Source organism: Muscardinus avellanarius, assembly GCF_963383645.1.
Source record: "Muscardinus avellanarius genome assembly, chromosome: 6".
In the NCBI taxonomy this organism is placed as follows: domain Eukaryota; kingdom Metazoa; phylum Chordata; class Mammalia; order Rodentia; family Gliridae; genus Muscardinus; species Muscardinus avellanarius.
This window is the reverse complement of record NC_137791.1, coordinates 46212565-46229637: the sequence shown is the minus strand read 5'-3', so window position 1 is coordinate 46229637 and position 17073 is coordinate 46212565. Positions and strand designations below refer to the sequence as shown.

Below are 17073 nucleotides of genomic sequence, written 5' to 3'. Positions count from 1 at the left end.
AACTGTATATGGACTGAACCTCTGAAAACATTAGCCAATATAAACTTTTCTCCTCCACGTTGTTCTCGTGGGTATTTTGATTACACCAAGAAAAGCTGACTAATACAGGGTGTCTCCCCTTTGCAGAGACAAGGGTAAAAGAGAGTGCCAGCAACTCTTATTAGTGCAGACACTGGCAATCGTAGCTACTGAAAAGTTTCACAATCCTTATATGCTTGCAGACCACATAGAAAAGTAACCTGAAATTTGCACAGTAGCCCTGTTTTGAAATAAGATCTTACATAATCTCCCAGTGAATACCAGAAGCAGCCAGGAGCCAGGAGGCATCTTGAGAAAGAAGCCATCAACTGTGTGTGCACTGCTCTCAAGGTCAGAAACTCCTGTGTATTCCTATCTCTGTCACTCCACAGACCTGCTCTGCATAAGCTTGGGAGTAGTTGCCTTGAAACTCAAGTTGGCTCCGGAAAGTGACTGTGACCTAAGTTCACTGCATGCCCTACCTTGTAGAGAATGGGCACTACCACAGGGAGGAGAATGGAGGACACTCCCCTTGGAGACCAAATATAAGGTTGCCTGTCCTCTGACACCAAGGGTTTGGCCAGCCACCTGTGCACTCAGTCCAATGCCAGCACTGAAAGCGTGTGTGCATGAGGGTCCTGTTGCTCCTCCCCTGGCACTGCACTCAAGAGCTTATTCATGACAGCAGGGAGGAAAAACCACAGTTCCTGCTTCTGCCGGGTACGCATGCAGCTGAGGGTCTGGAGCAACTACATGGCTTTGGGTATTTCCTGATCTTAGGGACACACTATAGCTGAGGATTTGGAGTGAGGAATGCTCTGTCTATAGTCCTTGACCTACCCCTGTGCAATGCATAGCCAAATATGACTGAGAGGAAGTTGCTCAGTGCCAGCCACAGTCCCACTCACAGCCATGCACTGCTGTCAGAAAAGAGGAACACCACGGCTCATGTTCTCACCCTATCTGCATGGTTCCTTCCAACACCAGGTCCTCATACCTTGTCTGACCATGTGACCATGCACTGCAGTTAGGAATGGCTGTGAGTGCCACAGAGGGGGTTCCCTGACTCTTGCAAGCAGCTTCTGGCTTATATCACTATCTGGTCAAAGGACAAGTGCTTCAGGCCCCTCACTACTGCTGTGACTGTCAGTGCCAGAGGGCTTTCAGGAAACTCCCATTGCTAGATAGAGGCCCACTGTAGTAGTAGCCACACAGTAAGCTACCCACACCTACTGCTGTCAGTACCACATTTGTCTGAACTGCTAGAGTGTCCCCACTTTTGAATGGCCCAGAGAGACAGTGGGTCTCTCTGACTCTGCCATACTATGCTCTCTGCCCAAAGTCATTAATCATAGCCAAATAAATTATATGGAGACTACCCATGATGGTCAACTAGAAACAAAATCAACATGTGTTAAAAACCAACACCCCAGTACATATCTTCAGGAGAAAGCTACTTACCAAGATGGATACCCCATAAAACTGGTAGAGATAATTGATCCACCAGATATATAAATATCAGTGTAGGAACATGAGAAATAATAAAACACTAAATAACTGTATCAATAAAAAAACATAACTCTAGCAACAGAACCCAAAAAGATCAATATAGATGAAATAGCTGATAAAGCATTTGAAAGAATGATTATACAAAGTTCAATGAGATCCAAGAGAATATGGATAACTAATTAAATAAAATTAGGAAGACAATGCAGAATATGAATGAGAAATCAGCAAAGGGATAGAGATTTTGAAAAAGAACCAAACAGAAATCTTAGAAATGAAGAACAAATAAAAATATAGTTGAGAGCCTTGTCAAAAGCAGAGATCAGTGGAAGAAAAATTATCTGAACAAGAAGCCATATCTTTTTTCTCTCTCTTTCTTTCTTTCTTTCTTTCTTTCTTTCTTTCTTTCTTTCTTTCTTTCTTTCTTTCTTTCTTTCTTTCTTTCTGTGGTATTGGGGTTCCTGGAAGCCCTTCTACCTCCGGGCTACACTCCCAGACCTATTTTTTTACATTTTTATTTGGAAACAGGGTCTCCCAAGCCAGCGCGCACGAGGCTGGCTTCGAATCTGCATGATCCTCCTGTCTCCACCTCCCAAGTGTGGGGATTACAAGCGTGCGCCACCACACCCGGCGAAGCCACATCTTTTGAAATATCCTAGACATACAAGAAAGAAAACAAAAGTGTGTGTGTGTGTGTGTGTGTGTGTGTGTGTGTGTGTATGTGCGTGCACGTGCGAGCGCATGCAGGAGGGAATGAAAAGAAGGTAGAAAGAAAGAAAAAAGATACACAAGATCTTTAGGACATCACTGAATAATCAAGTATCTATGTTTTGGAATATCCCAACGCAAGGAGAAAAATTTAATGGCATAGAACATCTATTCAATGAAATAATAGAAACATTCCCGAATCTTGGGAAATATGACATATATTGGACATGGAGGGCATCCATGCAGAGGATTATAAAATCCCAAACAGAGATGATCAGAAAAGATCTTTGCCATAGCATATCACAGTGAAACTGTCAAAAATCTAAAATCTGCAAGAATAAAATGTCAAGTCACATCTCAAAGTTTCATCTACAAGAGTAAAATGTCAAGTCACATCTCCCCATTAGACTAATATCAGGTTTATCAGCAGAAACTGTACAGGCCAAGAGGGAAGTACTGAAACAAAATAATTGCCAGTCAAAAACTTAAGGAATTCATGACCACCATACCAGTAAACCAAAAATATTTAACCAATTAGAAGAAAAGCAACAAAATGACAGGTGTAAGTCCTTACCTATCAAAAAAACCCCTTAAATATAAATTGAAATTGACTAAATTCTGCAACTAAAAGATACAGACTGGTTGAATGGATAAAGAAACAAAGTTCAACTATATGTTACACATCAAAAAGCAAGAAAAAAGAACCTTACTAGTGCCGGGTGTGGCACGCCTGTAATCCCTGCGCTTGAGAGGCGGAGACAGGAGGATCCCAAAGGTTCGAAGCCAGCCTTGCTGGCTTAAGAGACCCTGTTTCCAAATAAAAATATAAAATAGGTCTGGGAGTGTAGCCTGGAGGCAGAAGAGTTTCCAGGAATCCCAGTACCACCAAAAAACAAACAAACAAACAAACAGAAGAACCTTACTAGTAAAGACAAACACACACTGAAAATGAAAGAATAGAAAATGGTATTCTAAACAAATAGATCCTAAAGTGAGCAGACGTCATTATACTTATATCTGACGAAACAGACTAAAACAAAACATAAAAACTGTTAGGAAGAGGCAAGGCAGGTTACTATATAATGATCAAAATATCAATCCAACATGATATAACATTTATAAATCTATATGTACCTAATGTTTTTTAAAGTACTCAATTTTATTAAAAAAACAAAAACAAAACTTTTAGATCCAAAAGGATACAAAAGCTCTACTGCAACAGTAGTAGTAGACTTCAACACCTTATGTTAATGGACTGATTATCTGGACAAAAAAAATTCCACAAACAAAAATCATAGTAAACCGGATTTACTTCCGGCGTGCTTCCGCCTCCTCTCGTGCTCTCAGGTTAATGGCCGGTGGCAGCTGTTGAGCGGGACGCAGTTAACCGCTGCCTGCATGGGGAGTCACCCCTGCCTTCCACTTTCTGGCTTTCTCGTTGCAGCCAGTGCCAGAGCTTGCCAGCATGTTTGTAGTACCGCCCAATCGCTCGCAGACCGGCTGGCCCCGGGGGTCAACCAGTTTGGCAACAAGTACATCCAGCAGACCAAGCCTCTCACCCTGGAGCGCACCATCAACCTGTACCCTCTTACCAATTACACTTTTGGCACAAAAGAGCCCCCTCTATGAGAAGGACAGCTCTGTTGCAGCCAGATTCCAGTGCATGAGGGAGGAATTTGACAAAATTGGAATGAGGAGGACTGTCGAAGGGGTTCTGATTGTACACGAGCACCGGCTACCCCATGTGTTACTGCTTCAGCTGGGAACAACTTTCTTCAAATTACCTGGTGGTGAACTTAATCCAGGAGAAGATGAAGTTGAAGGATTAAAACGCTTAATGACAGAGATACTGGGTCGTCAGGATGGAGTCCTGCAAGACTGGGTCATTGACGACTGCATTGGTAACTGGTGGCGACCAAACTTTGAACCTCCTCAGTACCAATATATTCCTGCACATATTACAAAGCCTAAGGAACATAAGAAGTTGTTTCTGGTTCAACTTCAAGAGAAAGCCTTGTTTGCAGTCCCTAAAAATTATAAGCTGGTAGCTGCACCGTTGTTTGAATTGTATGACAATGCACCAGGATATGGACCCATCATTTCTAGTCTCCCTCAGCTGTTAAGCAGGTTCAATTTTATATACAACTGAATTTCTGCGCAGAGGAGAAGTAAAAAGAAGCCGTCTCTGTGAGCACAGCTATATCCAGTGTAGAAGAATAAACATCGTAGAAAAGTTTTTTTTTGTTTTATCTCTTTCTTGATCCCTAAATTGCCATCAAGAAAATTATACACCATGACAAAGTCTGATTCATTTCAGGAATGGAAGTTTGGTTCAACATATCAAAACAATTTAGGTAATTCACCACATAAACAGAACTTTAAAAAATCACGTGATAATTTCAATAGATGCTAAAAAAGCATCTGACAAAATCCAACACCTATTTATGCTAAAAGCACTGTAGAAAATTGGAATAGAAGAAACATACCTCAACATCATAAAGGCAATATACAATAGTCCCACAGACAACATCATATTAAATGAGGAAAAACTGTAAGAGTTGCCCATAGAAAAAAAGAGAAGGATGTCCACTATCACCACTCCTTTTCAATATTGTACTTGAGATTCTAGCCAGAGCAATAAGGCAAGTAAAGGAAATCAAAGAAGAACAAATAGCAAAAGAAGAACTAAAACTATCTCTATTTGCAGATGATATGATATTATACTTAGATATCTCAACAAACTCAAACAAAAGGCTTATAGAACTGATCAATAAATTCAGGGGCTCAGCAAAAGGCATGATGTCAAAGATGTAAGATCAGTGAATATAAAAATGGATCCACTGAAATTAACCAGTTTGAGAAGCAGAAAGAAAAAATATGAAGCAGAAGAAAAAATATGAAAACATATTTTGATGATGACACTTGCCTTTAATCCTAGAAACTCTGGAGGCTGAAGCAAGAGGATCAATTTAAGTTTGCTTGTGTTGGCAACATAGAAGAGAGAAGAGGAGAGGAGAGGAGAGGAGAGGAGAGGAGAGGAGAGGAGAGGAGAGAAGAGAAGAGGGGAGGAGAAAGAAAAATAAATGAATAAATAAAAATGAAGATAGTTTAAACCACACTTAGGGCATTATCAACCATACCAATATCTAGATAATAAGAGTTGATGAAAGGCGACAAATGGGAAGGAAAAATATATAAACAAACAATGAGTGAAAACTTCCAAAATTTGATGAAAAATATTAAAGATAAATAAAGCTAAATTAGGTCCAAGTACAAAAAACTCAGAAATCTACCTTTAAAAACATCATAATCAAGCCAGGCGTGGTGGCACATGCTTGTAATCCTTGTGCTTGGGAGGCTGAGACAGGAGGATCGCACAGGTTCGAAGCCAGCATCGGCTACTTAGTGAGACCCTGTTTCCAAATAAAATATAAAATAGGTCTGGGAGTATAGCCCGAAGGTAGAAAGCCTCTGGGTTCCACCCCTAGTACCACCCCCGCAAACCCCCCCCCCCAAATCATAATCTAATTATCTAGAGATAAAGGCCAACAGAAGAGAGAAACAAGTAAAAAACTGAATGTCATCAAAACAAAAAACTTTTGTAGGAAAATGGATGGACCTGGAAAACATGTTAAATGAGATTAGCCAGTTACAGAAAGAGAAAGGTCATATATTTTCTGTCATATGTGGAAGCTAGGGCGTAATCAGGATATAAGAGAGACTTTAGATAATAAAACAGAAACCCCAGTGGAGAAAGAAAGGTGATCTAGGGGAAGGTGGTGGTGAAGGGAGGGAGAATTAATAAGGAAATACATTAATATTATGTATATAAGTGAGAAAACCAATGCCAACCTCAAAATCCTGTATGGGGAAGGAGAGAGTTTAGGGATGGAGGGGTAGAAGATCACCAAGTGATCATTCTGAACTACATTATGATGCCAGAACATAATTCATTAATAAAAGTATATATGTTTGCACACTTTTGTGCTTCAAAAGGCATTATCATGAAAGTGAAAAGACAACACATAAAACATAAAAGCCATCTCTGATAAGTTATATCAAGAACATATAAAAAATCTCATACCTCTCAACATGATGAAACAAATAACTGAATTTGAAACAGGACAAAAATAGGAACTAAATTAACAGGATAGATAAATCACTACCCAATTTAACCAATAAAAAGAAAATCAATCCAAATTACAAAGATAAAAAATGAAAAAGGAGGTATTACCACAGTGTAGAAATCCAGAGGATTATCAGAAACTAGTTTGAAAAGCTATATATACTCCAAGAAAATGAAACATCTAGAGAAATTGACAAATTTCTAGAAAAAAAAGCAGCCCGTTCAATAGGCTAATATGGTGTTGGCAAAACTATATATGCATATTTATTGAAATTCAATTTCATGTAAATAAGATATTGTGGTAATATTAGAATATTTGAAACGAGTTATTTTAACTGAAAATGTGGTTGACAAACTGTATTTATCAATTGTTCACTAAGAAGGACAATGTTGAAAAACCAGAATGACATAGTTTTTTAAAATGTTATTTCTTTTGTCAAGCAATAAGTTCTATTATATTAAAATCTCTCAGCATTTCTTTATCTTTGTGAATTCTTCCTTTGCTCCTGTAATCTCTCATTTTTCATAAGTTTTTGCATAAGCATATATTATGATTTCACAGAGAACAAAATGTGTTACTTGGAGGAATACGTAAAACAATCTCCCTAACTGTAATGTCCAAATAAATAAAGATGTTTTATAAACACCTGTGTGAATATAATCATATGATAGAAAATAGCACCATTAAAAGGACATAAACGGCCAGGCGTGGTGGCATACACTTGTAAACCCCACGCTTGGGAGGCTAAGACAGGAGGATCGTGCCTCCGCTGGCTTAACCTATTTCCAAATAAAAAAATATAAGATAGGTCTGGGAGTGTAGCCTGGAGGTAGAAGGCCCCTGGGTTCCATCCCCAGTACCACCAAAGGAAAAAAAAAAAGGACATAAATGAAAATATGATAATGATATAAGGGTATATTAACATCCATCTTCTTTAGAATTTGTGAATTAAATCTGCAAATACGTACCAGATCTGTCTTTGGAGGATCTGGACACTCAGCAGAGAAATAAGGTGCTGTACTTCTGACTCCGCTGCTGTCTGAAGTTGGCTTTGGAGGTTGAGCATGTTGTCTATAAGTAGCACTTTTAGGAGTCCAACAAAACAGATTGATTGATTCTCGTACACAGCGTTCAATGTCAATTTCTAGAAAAAAAATTTTAAAGTACATATATAATTTGGATTGCTTTGTTAATATAAAAACAGTATTTCCTAAATGTACATATGCAAATATGGCTAAGATGATAACTAAATGGAAAAGATGCTAGTAAAAATGTAGATATTAATCAGTATATCAATGACTAGAATAATAAATATACATGCATGTTAATATATAGATGTGTTCTTGTGTGGTTCATTAATATCATCTACATATATATATATACATGTTTGTCTATTTCAGACTCTACACTAGCAAAACTAATAACCCATTTAAAAAATGGGCAACTGAACTGAATAGACACTTCACAAAAGAAGAGATACAAGTGGTCAACAGATACATGAAAAAATGTTCTACATGATTAGCCATCAGGGAGATGCAAATCAAAACTTCGTTAAGATTCCATCTAACACCAATCAGAGTGGCAAGCATAAAAAAGTCAAATAACAACAAATGCTGGCAGGATGTGGGGAAAGGGGAACTCTTTTACACTGTTGGTGGGAGTGTAAACTAGCTCAACCACTATGGAGATGAGTGTGGAGATTCCTTAGAAAACTGGGAATAGATCCACCATAGGCTATACCAATGCTGGATATCTTTCCAAAGGGGTTGAAATCAGAGAACTTCAGTAACATATGCATACCCATGTTCATAGCAGCACAATTTGTAAAAGCCAAAATATGGAACCAACCTAGATCTCCATCAACAGATGAATAGATTGCAAGATTATGGGAAATACACACAATGGAATTCTACTTAGCAATAAGGAAAAACAAAATTATGTAATTCACAAAAAGATGGATGACCTGGAGATCAAGATTAAGTGAGATCAGCCAAGCACCGAAAGAGAAGGGACATATGTTTTCTCAAATATGTCAAACTATGGAGTATTATTGATACCAAGGGGACTCCGGATAATGGAGGGGAAAACTCAGCAAAACTAGAAAGGAAGGGTAGGAGAAGAAGGCTGAGGTTAATTAATGGTGTATAAGTGTGAATTGTAGCATGGTCAACCTGGACACTCATTATTAGGAGGGGGAAAGAGAAGGAGGGGTGGCAAGGGCACCAAGCACTGTGTGAATGTATGCCATTTTCAATGTGATCCACATAAAAATAAAATATAGCTGGGCATGGTGGTGTACGCTTGTAATCCCCACACTTGGAAGGCTGAGAGGAGGATCGCACAGGTTCAAAGCCAGCCTCAGCTACTTAGTAAGGCTCTCAGCAACTTAGTGAGACCCTGTTTCCAAATAAAATATAAAATAGGTCTGGGAGTATAGCCTGGAGGTAGAAAGCCCCTGGGTTCCACCCCCAGCACCACCAAAATAAATAAATAAATAAATAAATAAATAAATAAATAAAAAAATATAAAAAAAGAAAAAACTCAAAAGCATTAAAAATAAAGGGCTGGGAGTATAGTTCAGAAATAGAAGCCTCTGGGCTGAATCCCCCATTAAACAAACACAAACACACACACACTCTGTACTGAGATGGAGTTTAGCACTGATAAGCTTTTCCCTTTCTGTATTCCTAAAGCAAACAAATGACATTTATTCTTATTTCCTTGACAAAAGGGCAGCTTAGGCGATAAATGAAGAAAACAGATGTTAAAAATTACAAGGAAACATTTCCTATTTCCTTTTTTAAATGAAGGGCTTACACATAAATATGCACTAAGTAGATTTGGTGGACAGTGCATGTGATGATTAATCTTGGTTGTCAACTTGACTGAGCGGCAAAGGACCTGAGGGAAGCTCACCAAATGCTGTGTGTATATATGTTCCTATCATTCTGATCTGCATTATGAAGTGAAACTACAATGCACCAATAAAAGTATATTGAAAAAAATAGGTAGAGCCCACTTCTATTTGGGGCCTTGCTGGAGGAAACTGACATGAATAACATGAAATAAATAACATGAAATAAAACATATCTCATTATTTAAAAATCCGACCCATTTATTCTGATAATGGTTTTATCTTTGCAAAGTAAAACATAGGATGTGGGGAAAAGGTTGGGAAGAAGTACATAAAAAGTTCAGATGTAGATTTACTACAACTACTAACCTAAAGTTCAGATATAGATTCACTACAACTACTAAACTACTATGGTCATTAATTAAGTAAGATATAAAATAATCAGCAAATGTATCAGTATCAAGTCAGGGATTTTTCTCTTCTCTTATAATTTGAGTTTAGTGCAGAAATGTCCAATTGAGTTTTTATGTGAAGATTAAATCTAGTTGATTTAAATTATTTTAAAAATATTTCCACAGATTTTTTCTTTCTCTGATATGAAATATAAGCATATCTGATGAAGAGATGACATGTATATAGAAAGGTTTTTACAACTTTAAATTTTTTGTGTTTTTATTGGAACTATAGCTCTTTAGGAGGCCAACATTCCTGATGGGAAGTAAAGAGATCACAGAAAGATCCTAGAAGTTCAAGAAGTTGAGATGAAGCCAGAGTGTTGCTGCATCCTATAATCTCAATACTTGGAAGGCTGAGGCAGGAAAATCACAGGTTTGAGACCACCCTCAGCAATAAAGTAAGGCTCTCAGAAAGCAAAAGAGACTCTTCAAAAAGCTAAAACTATGTACTTAGAACTCTATAGATTTCTTCCACGTTTTCCAGTCTACTGGAGTATAAATTTTTATACTACTATACATATATATATATATATATTCCTTTGAATTTCCCCACTGTGGTGATGTCTCCTTTTTCATTTCTGATTTTAATGATTTGCGTTGATCTCTCTTTCTTTTGGTTAGGTTGACCAGGGTTTGTCAATCTTATTAATCTTTTCAAAGAACCAGCTTTTTGTCTTATTGATTCTTTGAATTTTTTTTATTCTCTATTTCATTTATTTCTGCTCTGATTTTAATTATTTATTGCCTTTAACTGGCTTTGGGATTAGACTGTTGCAGTTTTTCTAGGTCCTTGATGTGTCATTTGGTTGTTTACTTGGCGACTTTGTATATTCTGGATATTATCCCTCTATAAGAGTGGTGGCTGGTAAAGATCTTTTCCCATTCTGTAGGTTTTCTCTTTAGGTTCTTGATAGTTTCCTTTGATGAGCAGAAACTTTTTAGTTTGATGCCATTCTTTTATACATGTACTGGCCATTTAAATTTATTCTTTTGTGAAGTGTCTATTTAGTTCACTTCTCTGTTTTTTTTGATTGGGTTGTTTTCTTAGTGATGAGTTTCGAGTTCTCTGTATATTCTAGATACTAGTCCTCTACTGGAAAAATGGTTGGCAAGTTTTCTCTCCCATTGTGTTGGTTCTCTGTTGAGGATCTTAATAGTTTCCTTTGCTATATAGAAGCTCTTCAGTTTAATGCAACCCCACTTACTGATTCTCCTTTTAATTTCTTGTGTCTTTGGGGTTCTTGCTGATAAAGTTTTTTACCTGTGCCTATGTGTTAGACCTATGAGTGGCATTCTACCTCCAAGTTACACCTCTTGCCCTTTTTTTTTAAATTTTGAAATGGGGTCTTGCTAAGTTGCAGAGGCTTCTTCCAAAACTGTGATCCTGCTGTCTTAGCCTTACCAGTACTGGGATTACAGGCACAAGCCACTGCATCCTGCTACATCTTCTGACACATTCTGGAATTTATCCCTGGACAATTCTCTTTCCAATGCAGAATTTTAGAGGTTCTCAATTTATCTTTCATACTACAAGTAGAATCATATTTCAAAAAAAAATATAAAATTATATTTCTACTTAAAAATTTCCAATTGCATAATCTAATGAGATTTTGGGAATAATTTTTCATACTTTTCCTTCAGTGACTATAACTGTGCACACCTTGCAAGTCAAAACAAAGCAAGTATTTTCTCATTTATCCTTAACCAGTTTTAAAATAAAAACAATTTAATATATCATCTAGATCCTAATGTTAGTATATAAATGTTATCCTAATGTTAATATATTAATATATAATGTTATATATAATACATAATATCCTAATGTTGTGGGAGGGTGGGAGAGGAGGACTATAGTCAAAGTCTGCTATGCCTGTTCTTTTGCAATCCAATAAGATGTTCTTAGAAACAGACATGCAGGAACACCATGTGGCTACAAGCAGACAATGAAAAAAATTACTAGATTTTAGGCTTCAGGTAGAATGGCATCAATCTTACAGGTTTGACAATACAAAACTTTAGCTGAACAATTATATGCTATAAGTTGTTTGCTATTACACCAGATCAGTTCTCTATCCTACATTAGACTACACACCAGAAGAAAACCAATTACTGATGATTAGGAGCATTTATGTGTCACTTATGATGTAGTTCCTTGACAAGGATGTACAAAGACAAGAATATTCCACAAATATCAATACAGGATTCAGTTTCACACTTGATTTCAACAATACTTTTCACTACTTCAAAGACACTGAAAAGGAACAAAATTTCTCTCTCTCTCTCTCTCTCTCTCTCTCTCTCTCTCTCTCTATATATATATATATATATATATATATATATATATATATATAAAACACAACCTACAAGATCCTGCATGATACTTCTTTGTCTCTATTTTCTTTTCTAGACTCTTTCCTTTTGTTCTAATTGCTCTAGCCATTTAGGACTTCCATGAACTGATTATGAACGTTTTAGCACTTTGTTTCCTGTCCAGAAAATTCTCCTCTCCACTTTTTCACTCCTCATGACACTTAGTTTAGAATATTCCTGTAAATAACACTTACTTAGGGAAGGTTTCCTAACTCCTCTTGTGTTTTTTTTTTATTAAACTCCTATTACTTTCTGTAGAACTCATCACCATTACAACTATTATTTAACGAAGAGATCACAAATTAGTAGCCTACTAGCTATAGTCAGTTATACTTGAATCAAGTTTTACAGCTTTAATAGTTTGTGCCATGGTTTACAATTAGAAAATTACACATAAATATTATTGTAACCTTATGCTATGTACATTTATCCATAAATGAAAGAACTGGTTAACTGAAACCCTAGAGAGCCTCTTGTTTTTATAGTTACAAATCTCTAAAATAAAATTTAAACTTGGGGTATAAATGTAGCACATATATAATTACTTGGCAAAGACACTGGCTCTTTTGCTTGTATATAGTTTGAGAAATTAAGTAGAGAAACCAGTTTGAACTAGTATTATAACTAGTTCATTTCCTTCCTATTTGAACAAAGTGCTCTGGACAAAATGGGTACTTCATACAGTTAAACCAATATTATAACAGTGAATTCAAATGATAAAACTCTTACCATTTTATTTTTAAGGCCTAAAACAACAGGGTAATGTCTCTTGACTGCTCATTATTTGTAATATTGTGTAAGTCCCTTCATAGTTTTGAACTAATAGAGAAACTTCATTCTATTTTTGTATCATCTATAAAGTAAATACAAAGTAGGTGCTTTTAATACTATACTATATAATGTTAGATTTTTTCCCTATGGTGTTAATTAAGATAGAAATATGTCATTCAACTTTAAAAAACACATCATTGTCATTAGGTGTTGAGTATAAATGGGTTTTGGTAGTTATAAATGATACTTTGCTTTGGAGTTCATTCCTCCAGGTAATAATAATGGAAGAATAAATAAGAGTAATTTATTAATAATTACCTAGTTATTTATGTTTTCTTCCTCCTTCTTTATATTGCTACCTTATTTATAAGTATAACATATAGGCTTTTGATTACTGAAAGGTTACTCCATATCTAAGACATATAATATCTACCCATTAGCATTCATGCTAGATAAGACAAATCCAATGCTGGCAATTTATATCAATAGAAAGCAACCTGTTTTCAAAGGTAAGTAAAGTTTATTTTTTAAACTATAAGCTATAATAGATTTATATTCTTATTTTCTGATTTCAGAAATAATTATTTTATTGGAAAAGCAGAGTTACCACTAGTCTGTCTGTGAAGTTAAAATAGACTCTGTCACCACTGTTTAATGGAAACAGTTATGTATGAAATAGGAAAAGCTTTGAAATTGCTAGATTGGAAAATGCAAAATCAGCACTTAGAATACATATTTTTATAACCGATCAGCAAAATTCCTTTAATCCTAATCAATCATCCTCTGTTTATTTTAGCAAGTTGGGAATGACAAGAAAACATCTGTAGGGTACAGACAGTATTCTTAATTTGTGAAACTAGCTTCTTTGTTCCTGTTCAAACCAAAAGGAAAAAAACCTCATAATTTTTCATAGGTTTACAGAAAAGTGAAAACACTAAACTATTATTTGTTTATATTAGAAATAAATTAGCTGATGGTGATATTTTTAATTTTGGGTGGAGAAGAAAGGAAAAGTTTGAAATATTCCAAAGTATTTTTCTTTTTTTTTTCCAAAAAGTTTTGAAATTTTTCAATAGAGAGATGGTATAATTACAAATACAGTTACAAATACAGATGATACAGTTACAAATACTAAAAATAAAAATTAGAGTAGCCAGCAGGTTTCTAATTCCTCTTGAACTGAGTGTTTAATATCTTTTGTTCTTTGGTTTTCAGGGAAGTTTATTTCTTTGATAATTTTTAAAATTTTCTTCCATATTTTATTTTAAGTTGAACATATTGAAAATGGTGTACATTTAGATTGTGCTTCATGCCCCCTACCTCCTCCATTTTCCTTCCCCGCTCCAAATGAAGAGTGTCCAGGTTAATCATGTTGTATTTATGCTATTACACATATTCGTATGTAGCTCCTCCATTGAACAACCTCAGCTTTCTTCCTCTCCTATCCTTCCATTCTAGCTTCGCTGAAATTTCCCCTCCATCATCTGGAGTCCCTCTGGTATTACCACTACTCCCTAGCTTGGGCATATTAGAGAAAACATATGTCCTTTCTCTTGTGCTTGACTAATCTCACTTAACATAATGTTCTCCAGTTCCTTCCATCTTCTTGCAAATGCTATTATTTTATTCTTCTTTTATAGCTGAATAGAATTCCATTGTGTGTATTTCCCATAATTTTGCAATCCATTCATCTGTTGATGGAGATCTAGGTTGGTTCCATATTTTGGCTTTTACAAACTGTGCTGCTATGAACATGGGTATGCATATGTTAATGTAGTTCTCTGATTTCAACCCATTTGGAAAGATACCCAGGAGTGGTATATTTCCATTTTTCTAAGGAATCTCCACAGCGGCTGAAATACTTTGCACTCCCACCAACAGTGTAAAAAGAGTTCCTTTTATCAACAGTACCCCATGCTTTCCCAAAATTATGAGGAACAGGAACAAAATCAGAAAAAGGGATGGAGCCAATGAAATACCATGAGAAAAGTACTTTTTTTTTTTTTGGTGGTACTGGGCTTCCTGGAAACCCTTCTGCCTCCGGGCTACACTCCAAACCTATTTTTATATATTTTTTTAAATTTGGAAACAGGGTCTCTTAAGCCAGCGAGGCTGGCTTCGAACCTGTGCAATCCTCCTGTCTCTGCCTCCCAAGCACGGGGATTACAAGTGTGCGCCACCATGCCCGGCCTGAGAAAAGTACTTTTACCACCTAAAATGCATTTAAGTTTTTGCAAAGTTTTTTTTTTTTCCTTTTTCTCTCTACAGATTTAGGTACATCCTATATAACCACATTTATTTTATCTTTTTCACAAAAGCATCAAGACTATGGATAGTGACTATGTATAGTCTCTATCCATGTTTACATTTACGCATTCAACCCCTAAATTTAAAATATCCTCACTGTAAATACCCTATAAAACTTAATTTGCTATCTTTTATTCCATGCCACATAGAATTTCCCTGAAGTTCGATTTAATCCTTAAAGAGGATAATATTTCCTTTCATCAAATTGTCAAATTGCTAGCAAGCTACTGTAGCTAGGAGGGAGCAAGGTTCCATGTGAATTACCATCTTTATATAAACATATACTCTCAAACACCTTCCCAATTGCCCTTTATTTACTTTCTACCAGATGAAGATAAACAGCTCTGTCCTAAGAAAAAGGGGAAATATGTTACTCTCCTCACCCTTAACCTTTTACCCTTTTGGTGGTATTATTGTGACAGAAGTAAACCAGAGTGTATAACCCAGTTTTGTATTTATGATGTTGGGTCAGCAACAGAAGCAACATATATGGAAAAGAATCCAGAGATTGATAATGAAGTCCAAGTAAAAAAGATTCTGAAGGCTTCAAGGATTATTTTTGCAAATGGCAAAAAATATTTCATTATATTACAATCAAATTACATTTAGTGATTCCATTTATTTAGACCTATACCTGGTAAGTCAGAGAAGAGAAGAATGCATTCATTAAAGCCATTAGCCAGAAGTCGGTCTCTTAACTGCTGGAGAATTGCTACTCCAATACAGAATGGAAAAGAGGAATTTCCAAGTAGTAAGGTATCCCAGAGATGGAAAATTTTGTGCAGTGGAAACACATCTGTAGAATGATTTAAATATAATTAAAAATTTAAAAAGCCAAAATAATAAAATAATAACAATGTGCTTTACTAGATATATGATTACAGTATAATTTAAGAACAAAAATCACTAAGCTGTTCTGTAAAATATTTCACTTTGTAAATTTATACCTTTCTAAGGTCTCTTAAAAATTAATGACCAACTTGGTCAAATAGATCATATTTTCTAACTTCCATTATTATCATGGTATGTATATATCATTCACAATATTTATCCCAGGGTTTTAAAATTAAATTATTTGTACTAGTTTATTTACATAGATGAATTTTGACATTGTTTTAATTTCAGTAAGGTTATGTCTAATTATGAATTATAAACAACCACTTTATTAAATTAATACCCAAATAGTTTTAATATAGAATAAATACATTTATTAATTAAATTAATAATTAACTAAATTTTAAAAATTATTTTGTGGTATGGGGTTTGAACCCCCAGGCATTCTACCACTCAGCTACATCCTGAGCCATATTTTATTATTTTATTTCGAAATCGTTCTAAGTTGCTGAGGTTGGCTGCAAACCTGCAATCCTCCTGTCTCAGCCTCCCTATCACAGGTATGACAAGCATGCACAATCATACTGGCTAATTTTTTTATTTTTAATAACTTTCATTTAATTATTAATGTGTGTGTGTGTGTGTGTGTGTGTGTGTGTGTGTGTGTGTGTTACTGAGGGTGGAACCCAGAAGCTTTTCTACCTCCAGGCCTATACTCCCAGAACTATTTTATATTTTATTTGGAAACAGGAGCTTGCTGAGAGCCACACTCAGTAGCTGAGGCTGGCTTTGAATCTGTGCGATCCTCCTGTCTCTGCCTCCCAAGTACTGGGATTACAAGCGTGCGCCACCACGCCCGGCTATATTGTGGATCTTTATAGGCCAATAAATCCAGATCTGCCTCATACATGATTTCACTTATCACATATACCATATTTAAGTAAGGATGTCCACTCTATTAATGTTTGTGACTAAAGTATTACATATTTACATAATCGGCTTTATTTCTTGAATAGTCTTCATTTATAAAATAAAACTATTACCATCATAGAATATCTAAAAATTAAACTTAATTTTGTTGCAAAAGATACCCTCAAAAAATTTAGGCAAACAGTATAGTTGA

At 35.7% G+C, this 17073-nt stretch overlaps 1 protein-coding gene and 1 pseudogene across 4 annotated transcripts in view; one reads left to right on the top strand and one right to left on the bottom strand.

Moving 5' to 3' along the window:
• Nucleotides 1-17073, bottom strand: part of TBCK (TBC1 domain containing kinase) — a gene marked incomplete at both ends in the record, with an annotated part of 182059 nt that overhangs the window by 65293 nt on the left and 99693 nt on the right. For all 3 annotated transcript variants that reach the window (XM_080697944.1, XM_080697945.1, XM_080697946.1), the window contains 2 exons: nt 7328-7503; nt 15751-15912. In XM_080697944.1, the coding sequence (XP_080554070.1) occupies nt 7328-7503; nt 15751-15912 (338 nt within the window). The remainder of the gene's footprint in view (nt 1-7327; nt 7504-15750; nt 15913-17073) is intronic.
• Nucleotides 3698-4381, top strand: LOC308264408 (cleavage and polyadenylation specificity factor subunit 5-like; annotated as a pseudogene). The gene has a single exon. The product of its transcript is annotated as a cleavage and polyadenylation specificity factor subunit 5-like (transcript).